The sequence below is a fragment of the Benincasa hispida genome, chromosome 2 (assembly GCF_027475165.1).
Source record: "Benincasa hispida cultivar pf3 chromosome 2, pf3_genome.v1.1, whole genome shotgun sequence".
In the NCBI taxonomy this organism is placed as follows: Eukaryota; Viridiplantae; Streptophyta; class Magnoliopsida; order Cucurbitales; family Cucurbitaceae; genus Benincasa; species Benincasa hispida.
Genome location: NC_143479.1, coordinates 66,252,882 through 66,278,262, shown reverse-complemented (window position 1 = coordinate 66,278,262; position 25,381 = coordinate 66,252,882). Strand labels below are relative to the sequence as shown.

Below are 25,381 nucleotides of genomic sequence, written 5' to 3'. Positions count from 1 at the left end.
GCTGTGACCCACTTTCCTAGGAGTTCAAAATTGGCTGAATAAATATGAATAATAAATAATATCTAGTTCCAGTTGTAAAATTACAGAACTTCCTTCAAACAACCATCTCAAGAACTAGGTCAAAATTAAAGTTGTATAACCAAACAAAAATCGAAAGAAGTGGCCAAAGCTTTTGCAACAATTCTACCCAAATCTAGGGGTGAGATATAGACAACATAATAGATTAAGAAAAATAAAGTAACATCTGATGTAGATATCCCTATACTGGTGACAACCTCTCAAGAAGGGGAAAAATTATTGTTAAAAGACCAAAAAAAAATCTATCTGGTAACAAATTTATGAAGCAGCCGAATCCAAATCCATGTTGCTTCCTGGAGCTAGTTGTTGAAGCTGAATCCCTCTCGTGGCATCCAGTAAAATCTTCCATTGTTTCCGAGACAACGCGCTACTTTATGCCAAATTTTGTCCTGATAGATTTAAAACTGATTTAGAAAAAGAATCCATATGGCTTTCATTGGTCATGTAGAAATTTTCGCGGTAAAATTGTTTCATCATCCATCATCCTAATACATGAACTTCATGAACTGATATATTCAATAAAAATGAATCTATATTGAACAGAATATTGAGCTAGGTCATCCGAAAGTCTCAACCAACAAGACCTGAAACAGTAAAAAGACGTGCAATGCAACAAATGCCCTATGTGATGACATCATAAGACTATATTTATGTAACATCGATACTTTAAAGCAGCAACTGCCTTCACCAGGCCAAAGTAGAGTTAATGTCGCCTAAACTCACCTTGATAACTCAACTCTGCCTTGGCCTGGTGAAGAACATTTGCCATTGATCTCAATAATTCTCCTTTTCTTTCACAAAACAAAAATAAATAAATGAATAAATGACAAAAAAAATAATAATAACTAAGAAAGGGAATATCATTCCTCGGAAGTCAAACTTAAAAAAGATAAATTTATTTCACAATTGATGAAATGGTCAATCATAGTTGAGATAATACATTTGTTTTAAGTTAACTGATCATACTTCTGTTGTTCGATGCTACAAAAATGAGAGAACTTTTAGGACTGTGAAATACCCATGGGAAAGGTTTAGGCTTTAATTGTTTGTGCTCCACTTAGAGATTTCTGAATGAACCTACTTTCTGATGGCATAAGGAGACCAATAGCATCTATGGGATTTACATGACTTGTTGACGCTCAAGGGCAACGCTCACATGCTAGCTCTAAAAGCCACATTGATTCTTTATAAATAAATTGAAAGATCATTTAATTTTCTGTTCACTTATAAAATTTGGAAGAAATTCAGGGGAAAAGTTGAAGAAGATACTCAGCATGAGCATACCTCCTCCACACCCTAGGCTTTTTCAACATAACCCTGGTAGAAAAAGCAGTTCTAATTCTTGTGGAATTTTAAGGATGCTAAGGTGGAATCTCAATTTCAATAGAGTTCTCAATGCAAAGGAGGACATAAAGGCACAACTTCCAACAACCTTCGCATTCCCTTTCAAGTTCACGCATTTAGTCCTACCCTAAGTCAATCTTCCACTTTCTTAGGGACGCAAAAACAAACTCCCAAATTGCCAGCCAAGTAATTCCACGACCTACAGGCAAAAGTACAGCTTCCAACAACCATAATCATTTATCTTATTAACAGACAATGTCGTCCCACTCTTTTTCTTTGCAAGTGACTAAACACAAACTTCTTCAACATAGTAAAAATATTTGGAATAAGCTTCAGGCCTCAACATCACTCTGAGTAAAATTGATGGCAAGCCTAAAACAGCATCGTTTTGGGAAAGAATTGCTGAACACAAAAATCTAGAGAACACAAATACACAGGACACAGGCAAGACATAGCAATACGTCAATTTTTAACAAATAAGGATACCGGCAGGTTGGGGATACATTCTTTTTTTAGTATATATGTAAATCCAACATAAAAATGCTGAGTCTGCCCATCTTCTTTGTTGGTCCGTGAAGGGGAAAAAATTTTAAAAGAAAATCTTTAAATAATAATTTAAAATAGGTAACCATTACCTATCAAAAATCAACAACTGGTTTTGAGGTTGCATGAACAACTAATTATTATTTTTTAAAATGACATTCAATAGGTCAGTCGGTTTGAGCCTTTCTTGGACACACCAACCGACCGACCACCGACTGCATAAGTTGTAAAATTGATTGAACCAAGTCGGTACTCACAGTAGCCTCCGTTTTTTGATTTGGTTTGTTCCCTCCTACTATCGAGGATGCAACACATTGGCCCTATCAAATAACCCTTGTCCATGCTTCTCCTTGCCTTATAGATTGACCAGACAGAAAACCGCCACTGTGAAAGAGACTTGGAATGTTAATCATAGTTTTTGGGACCTCAATCTTGTGAGGAATTTGAAGGACGAGGAGGCCTTGGAATGGGCTAACCTCAGCATGAGCTAGGCACTGATCACCCTCTCTCAATCAGGCAAAGCCCAGTAATGGGCTCTCAATCTCGATCGGCATTTCTCATCCAAATCCCTCTTAGTTGATATGGGTGATAAAAGTAATATTTTGGAGACATCCTTGACTAGAGGTATATGGAGAGACAATTATCCAAAGAAAAATATTTTCAGATGAAAACAAAACCTCAAGTATTCAACTTTATTAGATAATCGGCCTAAAATAAATACAAACCAGCCATTTTAGAGCCTGTTGTGACCAAGAGGTAGTTGTAACAGTAACTACCATATCCTGAGCTGTAAAAATAAAAGCAACTCAAGACTTCAAAACACCTTAAGTCTTACCCCTCCATTTTATTTATTAAAAAAAAAAAAAATCCTTACTAAAGAAATAACTAAAGATTTAAACAAAGAACATCTCACTTTCAAGATTATAACAACTTCTTTAAAGAGTTGCAAAGATTGTACAAGAAAGATAAAGATCAAAGAAAGATCTTTAAAGATAATAAAAGATCCTCAAGAAAGTACATAAAATACCAACCCCCAAGAATTAAACTTGTCCTCAAGTTCAAGTAGCCAAGGAAAAGGAATCTGAAGCATGGAACTCGGATAAGTCATTTACGTTGGAAGTAGGATGTGGGTGTAAACCTTTAGGCATTAGCTCCAATCTTTTGAAGAATGTGTACTGGACCAATGTTCGTTGGGGCAAGTTTGTAGTGATGTCCAGAAGGCAGTCGTGACTTACGTAGATAGACCATCACCAAAACTCCAACAGCAAAAGATTTGTCACAAAGATGGGTATCAGCGCAGTCTTGTATTCAAGGTTTAACTTCACCGAGTGGTCACCAATCCAATCGGCCATCTCCTCATCTTCTCCACCAAAATCAATAGAAGATGGTAAATTAGCTAGGTTCATAGGCAATTGAGGCAAGGATATAAACACTATTTCAAAAGGGGACTTCCCTACAGACCGACTCTTCATGTTATTGAAAGCAAATTCAGCTTGTGCCAATGAAATATCCCCTTGTTTAGGGCAAGTGCCACCCAAATATTGAATAAGATTGCCCCAGGTTCTATTTGTCACCTCAGTTTGAACATTTGTTTGGGGATGACTCATTGTGCTGAATTTAAAACTTGTATCGAACTTTTTCCATATAGTTTTCCAAAAGTGGCCAAGGAATTTTACATTCCTGTCAGACAGGATGGATTTAGGAATCCCATGAAGTTGGACAATCTCTTCAAATAATAGAGTAGGCTATATGAACTGCATCAGATGTCTTTTTGCAAAAAAAAAAAAAAAAAAAAAAAAAAAAAGAATGTGACATTTTGCTAAAATGGTCAACTACAGCAAGGACCGAGTCAAGCCCACGTTGTGTCTTACGAAGTCCAAGGATGAAATCCATGAAAAGATCTTCTCAGATGGTTTGCAGAATAGGTAATACTGTATATAATTCTGTATTTTAAGAAATTCCTTTCGAAATTTGATAAGTACATCTTTTGACAAAGTTCTTAACATCCTATCATATTTTAGGCCAAAATAACCGTTTAGACAAGAAGTCAAGTGCTTTTTTCTTGGCCAAAATGATCTGCAAGGCCACCAGCATGAACATCCTTAAGCAAAGCCTCTCGAGGAGATCCATATGGAATACACAATTGGTCACCTTTAAAGAGAGCCATTTAAAAGATGAAAGTCACCCGCATTAGTATGTGAAAAACAAGAATTCCAAATGTTTGCAAAGTCAGGGTCAGTAGAATAAAGTAGGAATCCGTTCAAAAGCAAGGACTTCGCCCTTTACAATGCGCAGTAGGTGATGTTTGCGGTTAAGAGCATTAGCAGAATTGTTAGTTACACCAGAGCAATGCTTGATCACAAAATCAAACCGTTGAAATGAATGTAATCCCATGTGTACTAATTTCTTTTGAATATGCAAAAACTTCAAAGAGAAGTGGTCGGTAAACAAAACCAAGGTAGTACGAGCTACCTTTGTCCCATAACGGTTAGACTTGGATAACCAATGTGGTACTTAAGTGGCTTGGCTCTCTCACCTCAATAGCTGGCTTTTGGGATGTGGTTCTCCAAGGAGTTTAAATACGTAACAATTGTATTAGAGCCAGTTGTTGACATTCCGGAGAGGAGCACCAGCGAAGGGTCCTGACCGAGTGTTTCCAAGTGAAGTACCGTCGTTCTAGCCGCAGAATGGGGTATTGTTAGGAACCAAGGGGCTACCTTTGTCCCACATCGGTTAGAATGGGATGACCAATGTGGTACTTAAGTGGCTTGACTCTCTCACCTCAATATCTAGCTTTTGGGGTGTGGTTCCCCAAGGTGCTTAAGTAACTAACACACTCTCCTTCACTTGTGGGCTTGAAAATTTGTAGAAGACTCAAGTGGAAATCAATATTAATTAGGAAAAGATAAATAAAGGGAGGATTGAACCACTTTAATAGCTTTTTCTCTTTCTTGCTTCTCGTTTCATAGAACGCGTAGTTCCTTATTAATCGTAAAATACTTGCCCAAATCGCTATATTAAATAGAAATTTTATTATCGGATTTTCTACCTAGGGTTGAGAAATGGTTTAAACACCAATTCCACAGGTAAAGGGTTTGGTATGTAAGTAAAAAGGGCAGCTGATTCGATGGTTGATGGGGAAGAAGGGGTGGAAATGGAGAAACAGCATTACAAAGATTTGGACACTAAGATCCCTTGTTATGATACCATGTTAAATCATTGATTGACCCAAAAGCTTAAGTTGATGGGTAATGGGTTATGGTAAATTTAATTACAACAACACTTTATCAGAATCCAACTTCACAATTACCACCACTTCTACACAACTCCTGATCCTCTCATCATCACAATTGAAACCCATAATCTGGCATTTACTTTTGTTAATCTCAAGGCCAGACAAATCTTCAAAGAACGTCAAGGTATGATAACGGAACTTCATTGCCAAAGCAAAAGAAAATAGTGTCATTGGCAAATTGAAGGTAAGAAAGAGCCACATTCTCCTTTCCAACCTTAAAAAGCTCAATGGTTTTCCCTTCAACGCTCCTAGAAACGAGTTGCTTAGAACATATACAACAAGCAAGAAAAGAAAGAAGGGTAAAGGGTCTCTCAGTCTAAGCTCATATGAAACCAAAACTTTACCCCTACGGTAACCATTAATGAGGAAAAAATAACCAACATTTCTCATATGACTCCACATCCACATCCTCGCTTATACCTGAAAGCCTTGTTTTTCATTTATAGCCACAACGAATTAACGTAAACACGATGGTCATCTTCTTGGTAATTTTTTTGTGTAACGGTTTCTATCTTTTTTATACATGTGAGTGTTCAAGCTAGCTTGGACACACCTTAATAATTCCTATGGGACTAACACCTGCCCCTACTACATCTAATTGTCAAGGTAACTCATAGAGTAGAAAATTCTAGGTCACCATGACTTGAACTAATTCCCTCTAAGCTCTTTATTATTTGCATGGCCCTTATTGATCTCCATGAGGTGAACCGGCAGTTTTTGCATAACAGTTTATGAAAAATGTTTACACATCTCTTGTACAAAACTTAACAAATTCATTGCAGAACATAATATCATTTTGCATTTAAATAATTATTCACCAGACAATGCTTTCTAAAGAAGAAGAAAGAAACTACATTAGATAAAAGTAATGTTCTAAAGAAAAAGAAAAAAAAACAATCATTAGATAAAAGCAAGGGAATATCAGGTTTAAAAAAATTATATAGAAACAGTCTTTCACTAAAAGAAATAGATTTTAAAACTCAACTACAACAAGGCGCAAGACATTCCTCACCTTGTATTAAGCATTTTGCTGAACTTGCCGATGTATTTGTAGAAGCCAATCAACATAACCATTCGTGCCACCCACTTGGTCCTCAACAAGATTTGCTAGAAGGAGGAACCCTTCTCTAGGTTGTTCACCTTGTCTAACGAGATGAGATAGCTGATAGTATGAAGCGTCAGTTTCTCTAAATTTCTGGAGCGTCTCTAATAGTTTTCTTGACATTACATTATCATGATCACTCAGGATGACCTGAATTTTCAAAAACGAAAACCATTAATAACACCAGAGAAGCAAAGTACAATTAAGCTAATTAATTGAACATAGAGAAAACAAAAGGAGTAGAAATAATCAGTTCAATAATACACAAAATAAGCAATTAACCAAGGTACCATGTGGAATCTAGAAAAGAAAAAAGGTGAACTTTTTAGAGAGAGAGAAAGCATAAGTGCTGAGTAATCTTCCTGCATCTGGAAAACACAGATGCTAAAAGCTCAACAAGTCTGATATGGTGGAGCTGGAGCAGCAAAATTTCTAACCATGGTGATAACCTCTTTTCAAGAAAGAATATAGACCTTTTCGGTCCTTGAATGATATTCCAAGTAACATTCTAGTGGAAGTGCGGCATAAAAGTAACTTTTATAAAGGTATTAAGGTACTTTGGAATAGTTTTTTTTTTTTTTTAAGTACAAGGAGAGTGGGGATTTAAACCTCCAATCTCAAGGGAGGTAATACTCAATTACCATTGGGCTATGTTGTTTAAAACCTTTTCTTTTATAAAAACAATAGCTTTCATTGAGAAAAATGAAAGAACACAAAGATATACAAAAACCAAGTCCACAGAATAAAACCAAAGAAAAACTCCACTAAAAAAAGGTTTGCAACTAGGTATGATATTGCCAAGAGAGTAATTACAAAAAGTCTAGGTAACTAAAGTCCAAAGAAAAGCATGAAACATCACCAAAGACCCAATCTCGCTAAGGTCCCCCTCCACACCCTAAAACACTCTATTGTTTCTCTCCCCCCAAAGATCCCACAATAAAGCACATCCCTGGAAAACCAACGAAAACGGCCTTTCTCTTTGAAATGCATATGGGACTCCCCGATCATCAACCGAACATATGCTGTTTAAATCCTATTTTTCATCTTTAAAAAAAACATCTCATTAAAGTTTGATTTTTTTTAATAAAAAAAGCATATTTGATGGAGAATTTCTGAATTGCTTCTTGGTTCAATTGTTATTTGTTTTTATTGCAGGCTCACGAGTTATCCTAACCAACTTGTTATGGTTCAAATTGTTGAAAATAGGGTTATTAACCTAGGAGAATTTATGTAATTGTGTAGACCCCTAGGGCTTTCTACCGTCTATTTATACAGTGTGTCCCTGTGTATTCAGTGAATCAGATTTAAAAGAATAAGAAAGTCTTTATATCGTGGTTTTTCTCCCTGTACTAGGGTTTCCACGTAATCTTTGTTGTTCTTCTCTTCCCTATTCTTTATTTTTAACATGGTATCAGAGCTCGGTGACGAAACCCTAGCCGTTATAGAAGATAATCAATCTCAATCTTCTTCTGTTGATGGGTCTTCAAGTTTTGACATGAAAACGGCTATCCGAGCAGCTGTAAAAGAGTGTTTTCAGGCTGCCCTACTGAAGTTACTTTCTGCTGTCCAATTACAGTCATTGGAGAGTCGCCGTCAGTGGGAGCCACCACATCAGATCGCGCCGATTGGGCTTCTCCACGCAGAAACGAGCTGAACTCGGGAGTAGCAGATGGACCGTTCGGTCGCGATCGGAGCTGGCCGAGAAGAGCAGACAAACAATGATCTGGGAAGAATCGACCAGCAGGTGGAGTGTCCGGTCGCGATCGGAGCTGGCCACAAAGAACAACCGACCTACGACCTGGGGAGAGTCGACCACGATTTAGGCAGAATCGGTGGGAGAATCGACCACGATCTAGGCAGAATCGGCAGCCTTGGACATGAAGAACAAGCTCATTGGTCCGATCTAAGCAGAACGGGTACCGGTCTGGAGCGAACCGAGTCGTTCCGGGTTGAACAAGGGCAGATCGGATCATTCCAGGTTGAACAAGGGTAGACCCGCAATGGGCAGACCCGACCCTTCGACTTCCGCTCCAATCCAGTGGGTTTTGCGCCGGCCAATCCTTCCACGACAAGGCCTTCGCTGCTGCAAGGAATGACTTCGGGCTGGATATCTTGAACAGCCCAGCCGACCAGCACCGTTTCCAGCCGCTTGTAGTTCAACCCATTACCCAGACGATGTGAGACAACGGTTGGCTTACCTACAACAATAGATTTCTGATTTGGATACAATGTTCGATACAAATCCTCAATCAGTTTATTCAGAAAATCCGGTAAACTCGTTACCTATTGTGCCTAATGTTTCCTACTTATCTGGTTCGATGGGTAATTCTGCAGGATTTATCAAAGGGGAAAAATTAAATGGCTAGAATTATTTCTCCTGGTCCCAATCAATCTGAATGGCCTTGGAAGGGCATCACAAGTTTGGATATTTGACAGGGGAAATTCCAAAGTCGGCCCCAGGTGATCCACAAGAACAAATTTGGAAAGGAGAAGATTCGTTGTTACGTTCTGTTTTGGTAAATAGTATGGAACCCCAGATAGGAAGGCCATTGCTATATGCTGCAACCGCCAAGGATATTTGGGAGGCAACGGAAGATCTATACTCTAAAAGACAGAATGTCTCTCGGCTATATACACTCCACAAACAGGTCCATGAATGCAAACAAGGGTCCATGGATGTTACTTCTTATTTTAACAAACTATTAATGCTGTGGCAGGAGATGGACTTGTGTAGAGAGATTGTCTGCAACTGTCCACAGGATGGGGCCCAATACTTGAAGATTGAGGAGGCAGATCGTGTTTATGTGTTCTTGGCTGGATTAAACCCTAAGTTTGATAGTGTCCGTAGTCGGATATTGGGCCAGCGCCCGACTCCTTCACTCAAAGAAGTCTGCTCTAAAATACGGCTGGAAGAGGATCGGTCGTGTACCATGAATAATCTCATTCCTACTACTGACGCAGCTGCCTTCGTCGCCAAGTCGTCCGGTGCTGATGGTGATAAAAACCCCCCCACCTGTTTATGAACATTGTAAGAAGCTTTGGCATACAAAGGACCAGTGTTGGAAATTACACGGAAAGCCCCCAAACAGCAGGCGACGATAGTCTCATGACAAATCTAATACTAGTCTTGCCCTGGTAAGTGACTCAGTAGATGAACAAACTCAGAAGCAAGCTTCCAGTGACAGTAAGCACAACTTGAGTACGGTTGGGGTGAGTGCGATGGCACAGTTAGGTAATTTCCGTAAAAAAACCATGGATTGTGGATTCAGGGGCCACCGATCATCTTACGAGTTCCTCAGAGTTATTTATGTCATATAACCCAAGTGCTGGTAATGAGCGTATTCGAATTGCAGACGGGTCTTTTGCCATTGTTGCGGGAAAAGACAATATCTCTCCGTTTAATGGTTTAATTCTACGTGATGTGCCTAAAATATCGTATAATTTGTTATCTGTCAGTAAAATAACAAGAGATTTGAAGTGTAAGGCGATTTTCTCACCAGATTCCGTTTTGTTTCAGGATCTGAAATCGGGGATGACGATTGGCATTGCCCGGCACGATAGGGGACTATACTTCCTTTCTGATGAAGCTTCCTCTAGGAATGATTACCAAACTGGGTTTATGTCTTTAAATTTCTCTATTTCTGAACATGATGTTATGTTATGGCATTTCCGCTAAGGACATCCGAATTTTCAATATATGAAGTATTTATTTCCCCATTTATTTCGCAATGTTAGTACTTCTTCTTTTAATTGTGATGTGTGTATTCGTGCCAAGCAACATCGTGTTTCTTTCCGTTCTCAGCCTTACAAACCCTCGAGTCCGTTTTCTCTTGTTCATAGTGATGTATGGGGTCCCTCACCGATTACTACTTCCACTGGAAAACGGTGGTTTGTCACATTTATAGATGATCACACCCGCCTCACCTGGATTTTCATTCTTACTGAAAAATCTAAAGTGTCCTCTGTTTTCCAACAGTTTTATACAACTGTCGAAACTCAATTTAAAACAAAGATTGGGATTTTAAGAAGTGATAATGTGCGAGAATTTTTTAATACCTCCTTCAGGGATTTCCTTGTTTCTAAGGGTATTGTCCACAAGAGCTCATGTGCTTACACTCCACAACAAAATGGAGTAGCTGAGCGTAAAAATCGGCATCTGGTTGAAGTAGCCCGGTCTCTTACGTTATCTGCTACTCTTTCGTCATACCTCTAGGGAGATGCAGTTCTCACTGCTGCCCACCTCATTAATCGGATGCCCTCTCGTATCCTTAATCTTCATACTCCTTTAGAATTGTTTAAAGAGTCATTTCCAACTACTCGATTGGTCTCTGATGTTTCTCTTCGGGTTTTTGGTTGTGTTGCTTTTGTTCACTCCCATGGTCCAAACCGCACGAAATTTACTCCTCGTGCTTAGGAGTGTGTCTTTGTTGGATATCCACTCCATCAACGTGGATATAAGTGTTATCACCCGTCGTCTCAGAAATACTATGTCTTCATGGATGTCACCTTTCTCGAGGATCAGTCGTTTTTTCCTGTTAGTCATCTTCAGGGGGAGAATATAAATGAAGAGACTAACTGGTCATCTTATGCTATTCCTTTAGAGTCAGCGTCCATTCAAACCTTGTCTAACCCTAGTTCTGAGCATGATAGTCTGGTCTTTCCTACCAATCAAGTTCCTTGGAAAACTTACTACTGGAAGAATCTCAAGAAGGAAGCAGTGTCACCTGTTAAACTAGAACTGTTGGCTCCAGTGTAGGAGTCAGACCCGCCATCAGGTCCAAGTACGTATATTCCTGAAATTAATGATGTTGATACATGTATGGAGACTGATGAAGGCAGGCAAGACAAGGGAGAAGGTAGCAGTAATACTAAAAGGGTAACAGAAGGGGAAACTGCAGAGGATGAAATGATTGAAACTGCAGAGAATGAAATGATTCTTGCTAATGATGATGTGGAAGATACTACTAAAGTTTCTGATACACAGATAGTCGATCATGGTGAGGAGCCTGGAGAGGTGAAAGAACGTGATGCATCACTTGATCTTCCTATAGCTCTAAGGAAAGGTACTCGTTCATGTACTAAATACCCTATGCATAGTTACATGACGTATAGTAATCTAGCATTCGAGTTCAAAGCATTCACTACTAGTTTGGATACTGAGGTGGTTCCAGATGACATAAGTGTTGCAATGAAAAAATCAAAATGGCGGTCTGCTGTTATGGAAGAAATAAGAGCTCTAGAAAAGAATAGAACCTGGAAACCGATGACTTTGCCTGAAGGACACAAGACAATTGGATGTAAATGGGTGTTTATTATAAAGTACAAGTCAGATGGGACGATTAACCGGTACAAGGCTAGACTCGTTGCAAAAGGCTTTACTCAAACCTATGGAGTAGATTATTCTGAAACTTTTTCACCTGTGGCTAAACTTAACACTATCCGAGTGCTCTTGTCAGTCGCTGTGAATAAAGATTGGCCTCTACACCAACTTGATGTTAAAAATGCGTTTTTGAATGGGGAACTTGAGGAAGAAGTCTATATGAGTCCCTCTCCCGGGTTCGAGAGTCAATTCAAAAACAAGGTGTGTAGATTGAGGAAGTCACTATATGGATTAAAACAGTCTCCAAGGGCCTGGTTTGACAGGTTCACAACTTTTGTGAAAGCACAGGGGTATGTTCAGGGGCATTCTGATCACACTCTTTGTATAAAAAAAATCGACATCAGGGAAGATAGTTGTTCTTATTGTCTACGTTGATGACATTTTTTTATCTGGAGATGATGATGTAGAGATCATGAGGCTAAAAACAGAGATGGCCAGAGAGTTTGAAATTAAAGACCTCGGGAAGCTAAGATACTTTCTGGGAATGGAAGTGGCTCGCTCAAAAGAAGGTATATCAGTTTCTCAACGAAAATATACTCTGGACTTGCTAAAAGAAACAGGTATGACTGGGTGTAAACCTGTTGGCACACCAGTAGAATACAATGCGAAACTCGGTGATAAGAATGATAGAATTCCTGTTAATAAAGAAAGGTATCAGCGGTTAGTCGGAAAGTTGATATACTTGTCTCACACAAGACCTGATATTTCTTATGCAGTAAGTGCTGTGAGTCAGTTTATGCAAACTCCTTGTGAGGATCATATGACAGTAGTTGAACGTATTCTTCGGTATCTGGAAGGAACTCCTGGTAAAGGCCTAATGTTCAGGAAAACCGATAAACGATCTGTTGAAGCCTATACTGATTCTGACTGGGCAGGGTCTGTTGTTAATAGAAAATCGATGTCTGGGTATTGTACATTTGTATGGGAAAATCTAGTCACCTAGAGAAGTAAGAAACAAGGAGTTGTTGCTAGAAATAGTGCTGAGGCTGGGTATCGGGCCATGAGTCTAGGGATTTGGGAAGAAATCTGGTTGAAGAAAGTATTATCAGATCTCCAGCAAGATAATGAGCTTTCGATGAAATTGTTTTGTGATAATAAAGCTGCCATCAGTATTGCAAACAACCCAGTTCAACATGACAGAACTAAACACGTAGAGATAGACAGACACTACATTAAGGAGAGGTTGGACAGTGGAAACATATGCATCCCTTATATTCCTTCAAACCAACAAGTTGAAGATGTACTTACAAAAGGGTTACTGAGACAAAATTTTAATTATTGTGTAAGCAAGTTGGGCCTTATCGATATTTATGCTCCAACTTGAGGGGGAGTGTTGAAAATAGGGTTATTAACCTAGGGGCATTTATGTAATTGTGTAGACCCCTAGGGTTTTCTACTGTCTATTTATACAGTGTATCCCTGTGTATTCATTGAATCAAATTTAAAAAAATAAGAAAGTCTTTATATCGTGGTTTTTCTCCCTATACTAGGGTTTCCACGTAATCTTTGTTGTTCTTCTCTTCCCTATTCTTTATTTTTAACACAAATATTCTTTACTCCTATTCAACTATGGAACTCTATTATTTAAATTTTAAAACAACTACATACCTTTGATAGTTCTGCTGCAAAGTCTGCCCCAAGTAAATTCATAGACACATCAGGTGAAAGCACTCTACCAAACCAAACAATAAAGCGAAAGCCGTCGTCATACAAGTACAGGCCTCTGGAATCTAAGCTATCAGCGGCCAGTGGCAATCTTTTCTCTATGCTATTAAGGTCAATAGTCTGAGCGGGAGATGCCTGCAAGTTAGAGTAGAATAAACCTCATAAATTCTGTAAAATCAATGCATGAGAATGTATAACTTCTTTTTTATATATAATGAAATATAAGATTTGCAACCTTCAATAGATACTCATCGAGTCGAATTAATGAGGGATATAAAAGCTTCAATAGGTTTTTAACAGGAAGAATCATCATTGCAAGGCCTAATGCACATCGTTCATCAAGCACAGCATCAGCGTAACCCCCTCGAAGAGGCACTGATTTGCACAATGCTAATCCATATAAAGGCAAGAACTTAAGAGAATCTGGATATATCATTCTGCCTCCCAAGCGATGCTGTACAGCGTAGAGGTTACGATACTCTCTCAAGGCTTTAACAATTCTTTGTTGAACTGAAGTGCGAGCATCCTCCAGCTTATGGGACAGCGTTTTCTCAATGGCTGCAAGTTGTTTCAGTTAAAATTTAGAATAAGAGATTAATAAAGTGAACAGAGGATAAATCTTAATAATTGAGGCTATCAAAATCTCACATGCCAATACATAGAAGTTTGTGCTTAACATACCTAGCCTACTAAACAAGGAAACAATAGCACCAACATCAGCCTGGCGGTACATCTCACCCAAATCTGTAACCACAGGTGCTGCTGCTGTATGCACTCTAATACGTCTCTCTCCACAAGATGCAGTATATCTTTTTATCGTCAAAGAACAAACTTATCGGTTGAACCCTTAAGGTAGAGAAAATAAGTCAATTTTCACTGCAAAAGCCTTCCCTAGACACCACCAACTTTGGAAATATCATTGAACTCAACCAAATCAAGATCAAAGAAATACATGTGCTAGGTAAAAGGAAACAAGCAATCTCATGAGAAAAAACAACAGTTTCATGCACACAATCTTCATGAGGTTACTAGTTTAGATCAAGGTCACAGTGCAACTAGTTATTACCGATTGAAAATTTGATATTAGTTAAGGTAATTTTTCAAAAGTGCAACATATGAGTTTATTTGTATGCCTAAAAATGGGTTACTCGCTATCCTATATTCATTAATTATGACAGAACATTAAGATTGAATACAGATTATGTGTTTTTATATCTATCAAGAAACACTGACAGTACTCTACAGATCAGAAGGAAAATCTTATATGCAAAACTCTTTTTGAAATCTGGCTGATACTCATTCTCACATCTGCGAACCTGGACTACAATATTGATCTCCATGACCAAATGCATGAATATTAAGAAAAGAAAATTGGTGGGGGGAGGGTAACTATTAGGGGAATTAATAGATGTTAGATGGGTGTTGTCCCAAACATTTTACTCAAAGGATACAGCAAGGCAACTTGGAAGTACACTGTCTGAGTTGTTAGTAAGGTCTCTTCATAAGAAATTTGCATTGCAAATGCTTTATCACAATCTACAGCTGGAAGTGCCAATAAATCGGTGCTTCTTAACATAAAATTTCCGTGAAATGATGTAAAGCGGATCCCTAAGAGAACAAATACAAATAATGAGAAGAAAAGTGTTGACCTGTAAGTGATGAAGAAGACGGGCATTCTATGAGAATCAATTTAAAAGGAAAAGATCACCTTTTCCACATCTTATACGCATTACAGCTTCCCAGGCAGTTTCTCTGGTCAAGTCCCTTGCTAACTCATGTCTCAACTTTTCCCCATGAGAGGATGATTGGAAGCCTGGATAATAATACACCTGGCCTCCAGTATATTTTGCCAAAGTCCCTAAATACAAGAGAGAAACAAAGATAATAAACAAATTGTCAGTGCACCAGAAGCAATATTTGCATGTCATGTAAAAAAGATAAAGATGGGTACTGTGAGGATTGTCATTAGATCCATCACAATAATCAGTAAATTTGTAATTAAATAAAAGGAAGGAAATGTCAAGCACCAAGTTGTAACGTACATGGGTGGCAGTAAACATAAAATGTAGACCTAAAATTTCAGTTTCCCCATGAAGCTGACTGAAATAACAAATTTGAATGCACCAGGATTATTGTGTAAAAGTTATTTGCTTAATAAACAAATAACCATTAGGCCTCATTCTTCACAGAAGAAACATGACAACATAAATTGTTCTATGAGTTAATTGGATCCCCCCAAATGAAAAGAAGTGACCACAATGATCTTGAAAGCTAGACCAAAGAAGCTCAAAAAAAATATAATTCTTAGATGTTCAACGGTGATTACGAAAAGGCATAAACAATCATAGCAGGCCCCAGTCAAACTTTTTTTTTTTTTTTTTTGAAAGAGGGAAAAAAGGATTTGAGAGGACAACCCCCAACAAATTCTTAAGATTCAAATTCAATCATGTGACCACAAATACATTCTCCAGAGACAATATGAAGGGATTCCTTGTCCCTTGGCCCATTAGTCTGTTCCTCTTGATCTTTTGGATCGAAAGGTTTCCATTTCTTATCAAACACAAATAAATAAGAGATGATAAACCTGAGGCATACCCAAGGAAGCAATATCTGTATACTTGTCACTAAATGCATAGACATTGACCCCAATTTGGAACTTGGTAAATTCAGCAGCCATTTGTTTGTAGAATGGATCCTCTGGCAGTCTTAGTAAATGTTCTTTGTCTGTTCCATAAACACGAAGATCATCTCCACGCAACTTCAAGCGGCCAACACCAAGAGATGGCAACGTGTTTTGAAAAATTAACAACTTCCCCCCCAGTTGGCTCTGCAAAGAAGGTGAAATGAAAAGATGAACCAATGGTCATATAAAACTCTTTATTCTAGATCAATTTGATTATAGATGGATTTACAATATTTTTTAGAACTCAAGGACACAGTTGTACAACCTATAGAACAAATCCTATTCAAGTAAGGTCGTAGATGAATTTACAATATTATCCACATGTTTATATTTTAATTCAATGACAAGGAACTAACAATGTTTACATGATAGAACTAGAAATACAAATATGACATTGGTGACTGATTTAAAAGGTGTAAATAACACACCATAACCATAAATGCTGCTTTAAGGGCCGGGCCAAAGGCAGATTCAACATTCACATTGTCCTGAAACATGGACGGCAAGCTATCTAGGAATGATTCCACCACAGTTCTTGATTCAGACAAATTGACAAGGAGATCATCTGGCAAGGGTACAAATATGTCATCCAGATCGGAAACCACCATCATTTGCGGCTGAGTCAAAGTCGACTGCAAAAGAAACAGGACTTTTAGCATGAAGTATCAAAATTGGGGTAAATATACAATAGGAACCTATCCTTCCTACCTTCATATTATAGAAATGTATTGTGCTGTCAAAAGTCGCAAAACCTATTTGTGTTCTAGTTGAACCAGGCAGCTCATCCAAGCATGACCTAATTGTTTGTGCCACAACCTGCACAAGGAAATAAAATTTTGACATGCTGAAAATTAGGCATTCATTGTTTGATAATCCCTCAATTAAGTATTACTGAATTTGAAACACTTTCTTCCGGGAGATATTGATCAGATTTTAGAAAAAAATAATAATAATAATAAACCAATTATCATGGAGAAAAATGATAGTATACCCAACGAGGAGCAAACCACAGAAACAAAATATGAAAATAACAAGGAATTGCTCCAATGTTGAGAATAAGAATGGGAAAAACAATATATATATATATATATATATACACACACAACTTTTGATGAGAGGAAGGGTATGCGTAGAAAGTCAATTATGTTCAGGAAAAATATGTGTGTGTGGTTTTGGGCCCAATGGTATAGGTATTTGTCTCCCACCTCACAAAAGAATATGTGCGAGTGGTTGGGTAGCAGGTGCATATAAGAAAGGAAGTTAGAGAAGAAAAGTTAGTTATCATTGTAATGTGTTCGGAAGGACACACCCTTAAACGTCTGGATTCTATACTCATGTAATTTTGAACAAGAAACAACTTCTCACTGATATAATGAAAATGGATAAATGTTCAAGGGAAAGAAACTCCCAAAGGGAGTGAAAAAGAGAGAAAAAACAAAGATAGAAAATACAACCATATAGAGAATTACCATGAAAATAAATAAACATTAAAAAACAAAGAACTAATCCAATAATTGCGCCTGAATGATTAAGAGCTTGCGAACAAAATGTTGAAGAAACCACCATTAGCTACTTCAAACCTTCAAGCCATAAGAAATGTAAACTTGCCCCAAGTGTGATTCGGGCCCAAAAAGAAAATCAAAGGATCATAGATGGAAGGAAATTTTGATTGTGTGTATAACCTCCTTTGAGGACTTCCAAAATCTTCAATTTGCTTTCCTAACAACCATTGGATTCTACATTTACACAAGTAATGTCTTTAGAGATCCACAAAGATTTGAGGAACCTCCTAACTTCATACCCCTCAAATTTCAGGACAAAAGTTTCTTGGAAGCAGTAAGAATGATCACTGTAAGGCCGCTTAACACTTCCCCTTGCTACAAGGGAAAGGTATTTCACACAAAATCACAAATCTCAGTTAGTTTTGCATATCACTGAAGTCAAGGCATTGAAATGGAACTTTGTTTTTTTCTTTTTTTTACATAGACCTTCCAACCCACCAAAACCCTAGCCCATCGAAACCCTAGTCACTTCCATCCATGGCTGTCACCTCCGACTACATCTTGCCGAAACCCTAATCCTCCACCTCCTTCGTCCAAATCCCTAGCCTTCTTCGTCAAAATCCTAAACCATCATTGTTCTCTCTCATAGAATCCGTAGTGACCAACATCCATTGCGGTTGCTGCCGACTATGCAGACATTTCTGTCCACCTCTCCCCTTCACCCTCAGTCATCGATCTCCTTTGTCATCGGCCGTTCTCGACTCTCCTTCTCTACCTACCTCTCTACAGTTTTTGCTTCTTCTTTCACCCACCTCTGGTCTTTTAACCACTCTTTCTTCCACTGCCTTCTCTTGCCTCTAGTCGATGTCTCCATCATTTCCTCCGGTCACCGGCCACTGTCTCCACGGCCTAGGTTGTCTCCTTCAACTATTTTTGCTTTTCTTGAGTGGGTTACAGTTTTTTGCTGTCATGCTGCTAGGCATCCTTCAATTTTCTTCATGCCATAAGACTTTTAACTCAATAGAGATGATGAGTTATATTCTTCGGTTTTATCCTTGATTGAGTTATTACAGAATTCAGTTCATCTATTCTTCTCCAAAAAATATCAAATGACTCTAGTTTCATTTGTTTGTCTAAGTTTAAATCATTATTGAAAGATATTTTGAATGTGCTATTTGGCCCCCCACCGGGTGGTAGGAAAAATCTACATGTTCCAACTGGTTTCTTGAAGAAAGGTTGGATGATTTTCTGGGAGATGATTAGAGATTTTCTCATCAAAGTGGAGTCATGTTTGTTGTCCTCCCCCCGGATTGGGTTTGGAGTGTTTCCTCTGAATGGGATTAGTGAGTCTTTAGTTTCAATTTCCGCAGATGATTTGAAGGTGCCCAGAAACTTTGAGGACAATCCTCAGCGGGTTTTTAATAATTTTTTTAGTAGTACTCCTCCTGACAATGTTTCCTCTTTTTGGGTTAGGAGAGATAAGGAAGTGTTGGATATGAACTGCAACAATCGTTATGTGGTTTTTAGAGTGCTTGCCTACTATACATGGAAGGATATTTGTTCCGTTTGGAAGATTATTTTCAGTCTAAAGTTTTAATCAATCCCTTTATGGTTGATACGGCATTGATAAAACTTGATGATAGCTTTGGTGATATGGATTTTGATGGAAAATGGAGGAAAATGGTAACTTTCATTTGAAAATTGGTCTTACAAAGCACATTCTCATCGAAGTTTATTGTTGGATATAGGGGTTGGCTTTTGTAAAAAAAAACTTACGTTCCCTTACATGCATGAGGTTTATATTATTGATAACAGTTAACAAGGTGAACTAGGAAGCACATATACTTTATTTTGGATGAAGTGTCGGTGTCGGACATGTGTCCGACACCGACACACACCTTACAGGTGTCAGACACGCAAATTTGCGTGTCTTTTTTTATTATTTTTTTAAATTTGGTTCCAGTTCTTTTGGTCTAGTGGAGGTAAGTAATGAAAAGTTCAAGCTTTTCTACCTTCTAAAGTAGTTTATCCTCTTGAGGAGTCTTGTGCACGTCTCTTAATAGCAGATTCTCAATCGCTAGACAAACTACACCCATGGCCTCCTGGTATGAATTTCAACCAAACGGTCATCAATATCCCGAGATCAAATATTCATTTTGTTAAAGAAGTTTCAAGTTGTTCACCCCGAAGAACAATCCTTCTATTTACGATTCAGATAGAGAATCAGTAGTTAGTGTAAGTAATGAGGATACTATAGACTCTTAGGATAATTCAAAGGTTAACTTTGCAAACGGTTTTGATACCTTATTTTCGAATGGATAAAATGATCGACCAAATAAGTCACTCATTATTCCTGCCAAATTCTATTCTTTTTTCTTTTTTTAAAACGGAAACAAACTTTTCATTGATATAAATAAGAGAATAATGCTCCAGATACAAAGTTCCAAATTCAAGAATACAAAAAAATTATAAGCATAGTAATCCGGAGGACTAATTGAAAAATGTGCTTTGCAGTAGAAATCAATACCACCTTGTTTTTCTTTAGTTAAAGTCTAGCTTGGTGGTTATGTCCAGGGATGGAACTAATATGGTGGAATTCTCATGGCCTTGAGACTAAGCCTTACAGTTCTGCTTTAAAGAAGTTGTGTTTTTTCTAGCAGTTTTCAAGCTTGGAAGCGGCACTTGAAATGCAGTTGGTTTGGTTTTCTCTTGATGTAAAGTCTCGATTTCCTCGTTTATTCAAGATATCTTGCTCCCATTCAATTGTGGAATGAAGCTCACAATTTTGGTCTTCAAGGAGTATTTTCCTTGGTTGCTCGCAGGTCTTTTGTTGGCATTGGATTAAAAGTTTTTGTGATCTGGGTGTTGGTTTGTTCGGTTTTTAAGAGTTTGCTCATTTGGGGTTTTCTTTTTATTGTCTCTCAATATTATTGTCTACCTTTGTAGTACTTTTTTTTATCTCCGCTCTTGAAGATTATTGTATCTTGGAGCATTAGTCTCTTTTCATTTTTTGAATGAAAAGTTCTATTTCCTTTCCAAAAAAGAAAAGTCAAGGCATTGACATGAGTTGCCCTCCAAACCTCCTCCCACAACTTCTTCGAAGAGAGTTTGACCCATCAAAGGAAGAGAGGAGAGGAACTTTTTTGAGACTTTGGCCTTTCAAAATCTTCATTTAAAATTTCTTTAATTTTTTGAACCTAATAAAGGACCACACTTTACTCAAGAGTCTTTCAAACTCTCTAAAAATTATGTTGTTCCTTTCTCCCAAAAGCCTCCAAACAATAACGCACACCTCAATGTGCCCCAAAAGCCTTCCTTTCTTGCAAAAAGGAGGATGAAGAAAGAATTTCTCAATCACATCTCTGCAGGTTGCAGCCCCTGTGTCTAGCCAAACTCAAACCAAGCTAAAAATAATAATAATAAATAATAATAAATAAAAAGCTCCAAACTGCAAACCAATAATCATACAACCAAAGAATATGGTTCAGGTCCTCTGCACTGCTGTAGAGGACACAACACGAAGGCCTCACCAAGTTGGAAACCCTCCTCAAAACCCTACCTAAGATATTAATTCTACCATGGAGAACCTGCCAGACAAAAAACTTTACCACAAAGGTAAATTACTCTTCATGAATGCCAAAATGATGTAGCATAAGTTCTAGGCCATGAGTTGCTTGTTAGTAGGTTGTTAGGTTGTTTGTTAGTTTTAAACCAGTTAAACTGACCGTTAGTTGTTATCGGCTTAAATTTCAGTTGGTTATAATAATGGTAAGAATACCACAACCTAAAAGGTATCTTTCATTCCATATCGTGATCATTCTTTTAGATTGGAAGAACAATTCTCAAAATAGAATTATCTTATGATTTCTCAGTACTTTGGAGCACTAGTCTCTTCATATTCGTAAGGAAAAGTTTGGTATCCTTTTCAAAAAAAAACATTGAAATAAAAAAAATATACAAAAAGAGAAGAAGATGAAGAAAATAAACCAATAATAATTGTAACAATTGTAGTCCATTGGCATGATCTCGCCATTCTGTAGTTTCATTTGATCAATGAGTGATTCTGTTTTCTTTAGAAAAAAAAATAAATAATAATAGTCGAAAAAATTGTATAGAAATGTTTACCTCTAACATCCCACTTCTAACTGCAGCTATAGAAACGTCAATAAGGAAAAAGTATAGTGGAGGCATAGGTGGCCGAACCATATACTCGGTTGGAGCAACAAAATCCACACTACCCTTAGTGAGCTCAGGTCGTTGATCCAAATCAATTCTCTGACCAGTGGCATCCAAATGGGCAAAATAATCTCCTGGAACTGAATAAGGAAGCAGCCTAATTGAATATAATTCAACAGTGCATATAGTGATATACAAAAAGAAATTACATTTTCTCAGCAAATAATACAAAGAGGTATATCTTCCGCTTCCCAAAGAAAACAAAAGCTAATGAAGTGAATGTTTACACACGAGTTCTACGGTAACACTAAATTGTGTGTCCAAGAAAGGGAAGGAGAAAATAAAAAGAAAACTGTATACAGCGTACAGCCTATGGCTAAAATTCAAAAGAAAGGACGTAACTTTGACTCTTAAAAACATTTTTCCTATGCATTAGGCTTCCACGTAAGAAATGTGACTACCTATTGCACCAGGTCATATTTCTAATTCAAGTGTCCAGGAGCCAAGAGAATTATAATTTATCATACCATCATTGAGCAGAGAACAAATGTTGCAGCGCCACTTTCTTCCAGCATCTGTGAATGTGGCATATGGATTTATATAAGTGCGACACCTCCTACAGCGGATGACGCCAGTTGAAGCAAAATTGATAACTGGCACTTCTTCCTGTAGGAAAATAAGAGAAATTTCATAAGGTAACTTCAGCATGCTCAGAAATCAAAATATTGAACAGAGACGCTAACCCCATTAGGAGCTTCTGCAAGTGGACAAACAATTGCTCCGAGAGGTAAATGCCACCTTGAGACCAATGACTGGGAACTGGGAATAGCACTGGTTGTAAAACGTAAATATCTTTGATCGCAGTTCATGGGGTACATCTCGGAAAACAGTTTAGGTTCTTCATCACCATTCAATGGCCTTGGAAGTGCTTTTGGATCAATGCCTGCATCAATTGATCCAGGAATAGATCCAATAGAAAGCGAGTTGAAATCTTCAGCTAATCCTTGAATGGAACCAAGAGGAGGTCCAGTGCCTGGATAGGGCTTTTGGTCCGTAGACAGCAAACCTTGAGAGGCTGCAGCAGGAGGAGGGGGGACATAACCTCCTTGGTGACGAAGGAAAGGGGAAGCTGGTGCTGAAGGAGGAACATACTGCCCTTGGTGACTAACAAAAGGAGGAGGTTGCATTTGTTGGGACTGTAAATCTGCATTAGGTTGCTTATGGACATAACCAGGCAAAGAGGACTGAAAATTAGGCCTGGCTGATGGAAAAGATGGATCTGACATAGGCTGTGGAACATTTGTTGGGGGAGGACCTAAGATTTGAGGAGGTGATCCCATAGGCACTGAAGGAATCTGACTTTGCTGGTGAAAGGAAACTGGGGGTGGTGGTACATAAGCTGCAGGGGGTTGCCCCATTGGTGGAATTCGTGAAGGAGGTGGTTGAGATGGTGAAGTAAACTGCGGAGCTGGGAAACTCTGGAAAGGTCCAGCAGTTGCTGGGACGCTTGATGTTGGTGGGGGTGGAACGGATGGATCAGAATACCTACTCGGTTGCATAGGTCTAAACCCAGGAACCGTTGATCCAACTGCAGGACCCGAGGATGGAGGAAAAGGCATTGTGTTTGGGGGCATAGCAGGAGAGGCAGGTCTAAAACGAGTGTTGTCTGATCCAACTACAGGACCAGAAGATGAAAATGGTGAAGTGGTCTGAGTGGCAGCAAAAGGTGTGGCGGCAGGTCTAGTAGGAAAATTCTGATGAGCAGGATTTTCAGTCCCCATGGGTTCTATTATCGCACTCTCACGCCCTTTGAGTTAATGGGATGCTAGCATGACGCAGACCTGTCCAGCCAACAGGTAAAGAAAACAAAAATCAAGACGATTCTTAAAGAAAAGAGGAATGAATTGCCAATCAAAGCGCAAATAATAAGGACTTCCATGACACAAATCTTACTAAAAAGTCAGACATCTGCTAAGTCTGCGCGAAACCGCGTTTAAATTACAATAGAACGATGAAATGGGATGGGGGCAAAACAATCCCCCAGATTCCGTCTTTGTTATTGTTCAAAATGATTCTTTAGCTAAACAGAAGAATTTCCGAAAGCAGAGGCAGGCATCGAGGAAGCATAACTCGAAAAAGGCATACACAACTGAAACTAATTCACAAGTCAATTGGGTTCGCAAATAATTGCAGTAGAGGAAACAAGATTTGAGAGAGAGAAAATGGTCAATTGATTCCGGGAAAGTCAAATTGGAGCATGAAATCGAAGCTTGCATTGCGTGAAAAGAAAAGAGATCTAGCCCAAGCAAGGAAGTTCTTAAAACACAATTGCAATGAAGGGAATCAAGGGAATCAAGTCGGAAGCAAGTGCTCCCACATCAAGGCAAAGCAAAGCAAGGCAATGAAGATGGCCATGGGTGCGGTGGAATTGAATTGAATTGGCGAATCGAAAAAGGGAGAGGGAAAGAGAGTTACCTTGTGTAGAAGGGTCTGCAAGCAGAGAGAAACACAGTGGGATCGAAGAGCTGGGCGGATCGGAAGCCTGCAAGTGAGAGATAGAAGAGAAGAGAGGAGACAGATCAGTGATTTTAGAAAGCCAACACCTCTCTCTTCCGATTCATTCACAAAACTAATTGAAGTCCTCCAAAGTTTTTACCCCCAAAAACCATAACCTTCGGAAATTGCCAAGAATGACATAATTAACTTTATTATAAGTTTCGGATAAAAAGAAAAATGAAACTATTCTAAGTTTGGGTTATTTTTCGTCGAGAAAAATACTTTGGTCCACCGGCTGGATGATCCAAAAATTAGATAAAAAAAATATGAAATGATTCGATTTTTGAAAAGAAAAAAAAGGTTGAATGACCCTTTTGATGACATCAAATTCTTGTGAAATTACCATAATATATTCACACACACGAAAAAATAGTCTCACTTTCGCTCATCTCGCTCTCTCCTTTTTTTTCACTCACAAATCACTGTGTCTCTCACTCTCTCTTCATTTTCTCACTCACAAAATCACTCCTCTCTCTCATCTCTTGCTCATCGAAGTTGCTCGCATGGACTCGTCATGTCGAAAAAGAAGAAGTACATACGAGAAGAAGCCAGAAAAGAAGAAGATGACATGCACGGGAAGATTTCTCGCACCAGAGAAGAAGGAAAAAGAAAAAAAAAAAAAAAAAAAGTATACTGTAACTTCACATGGTCATGACACCAACAAATAGACATTTGACATTTTTTCAAAAACTGGGTCATTTGTCATTTTGAACCCTTAAAATGGGTCTTTTGGGCAATTACCTCAAATACTTTCCCATCCTCGTTAAATAAAAGTTTATACCATTACCTCAAAAAACTTTATATCGTTATTAATTAAGTTGATATTTTACTAAAGAAACAAAAAAGTTGGTATTTTCCAAAGTTATGGGTGGTTGTCGGAGTTGGGGGTTGATCGTTGAGTGGTCGCTAGAGTATGACAACAGTAGTTGCCAACAAATAGAATCATTGAAAACAGGAGGGATGTTTGGGGTGAGTTGGTTAAAATAACCAACTTAACTCTATCAATATTTAAAGGTAGTGGGTCAAACATTGAGCTGGTATTTTTTACTAATTCGAC

General features: G+C 38.3%; 1 protein-coding gene across 4 annotated transcripts; it reads right to left on the bottom strand.

Annotated features, from left to right (window-relative positions):
• Positions 1–30: 30 nt before the first annotated feature.
• On the bottom strand, positions 31–24,465 carry ERMO2 (Sec23/Sec24 protein transport family protein). 4 transcript variants are annotated; one of them, XR_005480112.2, is made up of 15 exons: positions 24,244–24,455; positions 22,512–23,609; positions 22,296–22,434; positions 21,718–21,908; positions 16,799–16,906; positions 16,519–16,722; positions 16,003–16,234; positions 15,116–15,265; positions 14,859–15,015; positions 14,089–14,216; positions 13,643–13,965; positions 13,351–13,542; positions 6,273–6,512; positions 802–869; positions 31–467 (listed from the first exon to the last, which is right to left on the bottom strand). XR_005480112.2 is itself a non-coding variant. In XM_039023063.2 (14 exons), the coding sequence occupies exons 2-13, from the start codon at positions 23,547–23,549 to the stop codon at positions 6,279–6,281; spliced, it is 3,096 nt and encodes a 1,031-aa protein (XP_038878991.1). In that variant the 5' UTR covers positions 23,550–23,609; positions 24,244–24,465; the 3' UTR covers positions 31–467; positions 6,273–6,278. The 4 variants fall into 4 exon arrangements, 2 of the variants coding, with proteins under 2 accessions (XP_038878991.1, XP_090166857.1); XR_005480113.2 differs by having other exon boundaries at positions 802–864; XM_039023063.2 differs by lacking the exon at positions 802–869 and having other exon boundaries at positions 24,244–24,465.
• Positions 24,466–25,381: the final 916 nt, after the last annotated feature.

Excerpts from the sequence above, each read along its gene's own strand:
- ERMO2 (XM_039023063.2), bottom strand. The coding sequence starts at position 23,549 with ATGGGGACTGAAAATCCTGCTCATCAGAATTTTCCTACTAGACCTGCC. Across the intron at positions 22,435-22,511 it reads TTGCAGAAGCTCCTAATGGG|GAAGAAGTGCCAGTTATCAA; the intron begins GTTAGCGTCTCT and ends ATTTTCCTACAG. Across the intron at positions 13,543-13,642 it reads TCGATGAGTATCTATTGAAG|GCATCTCCCGCTCAGACTAT; the intron begins GTTGCAAATCTT and ends TCTAACTTGCAG.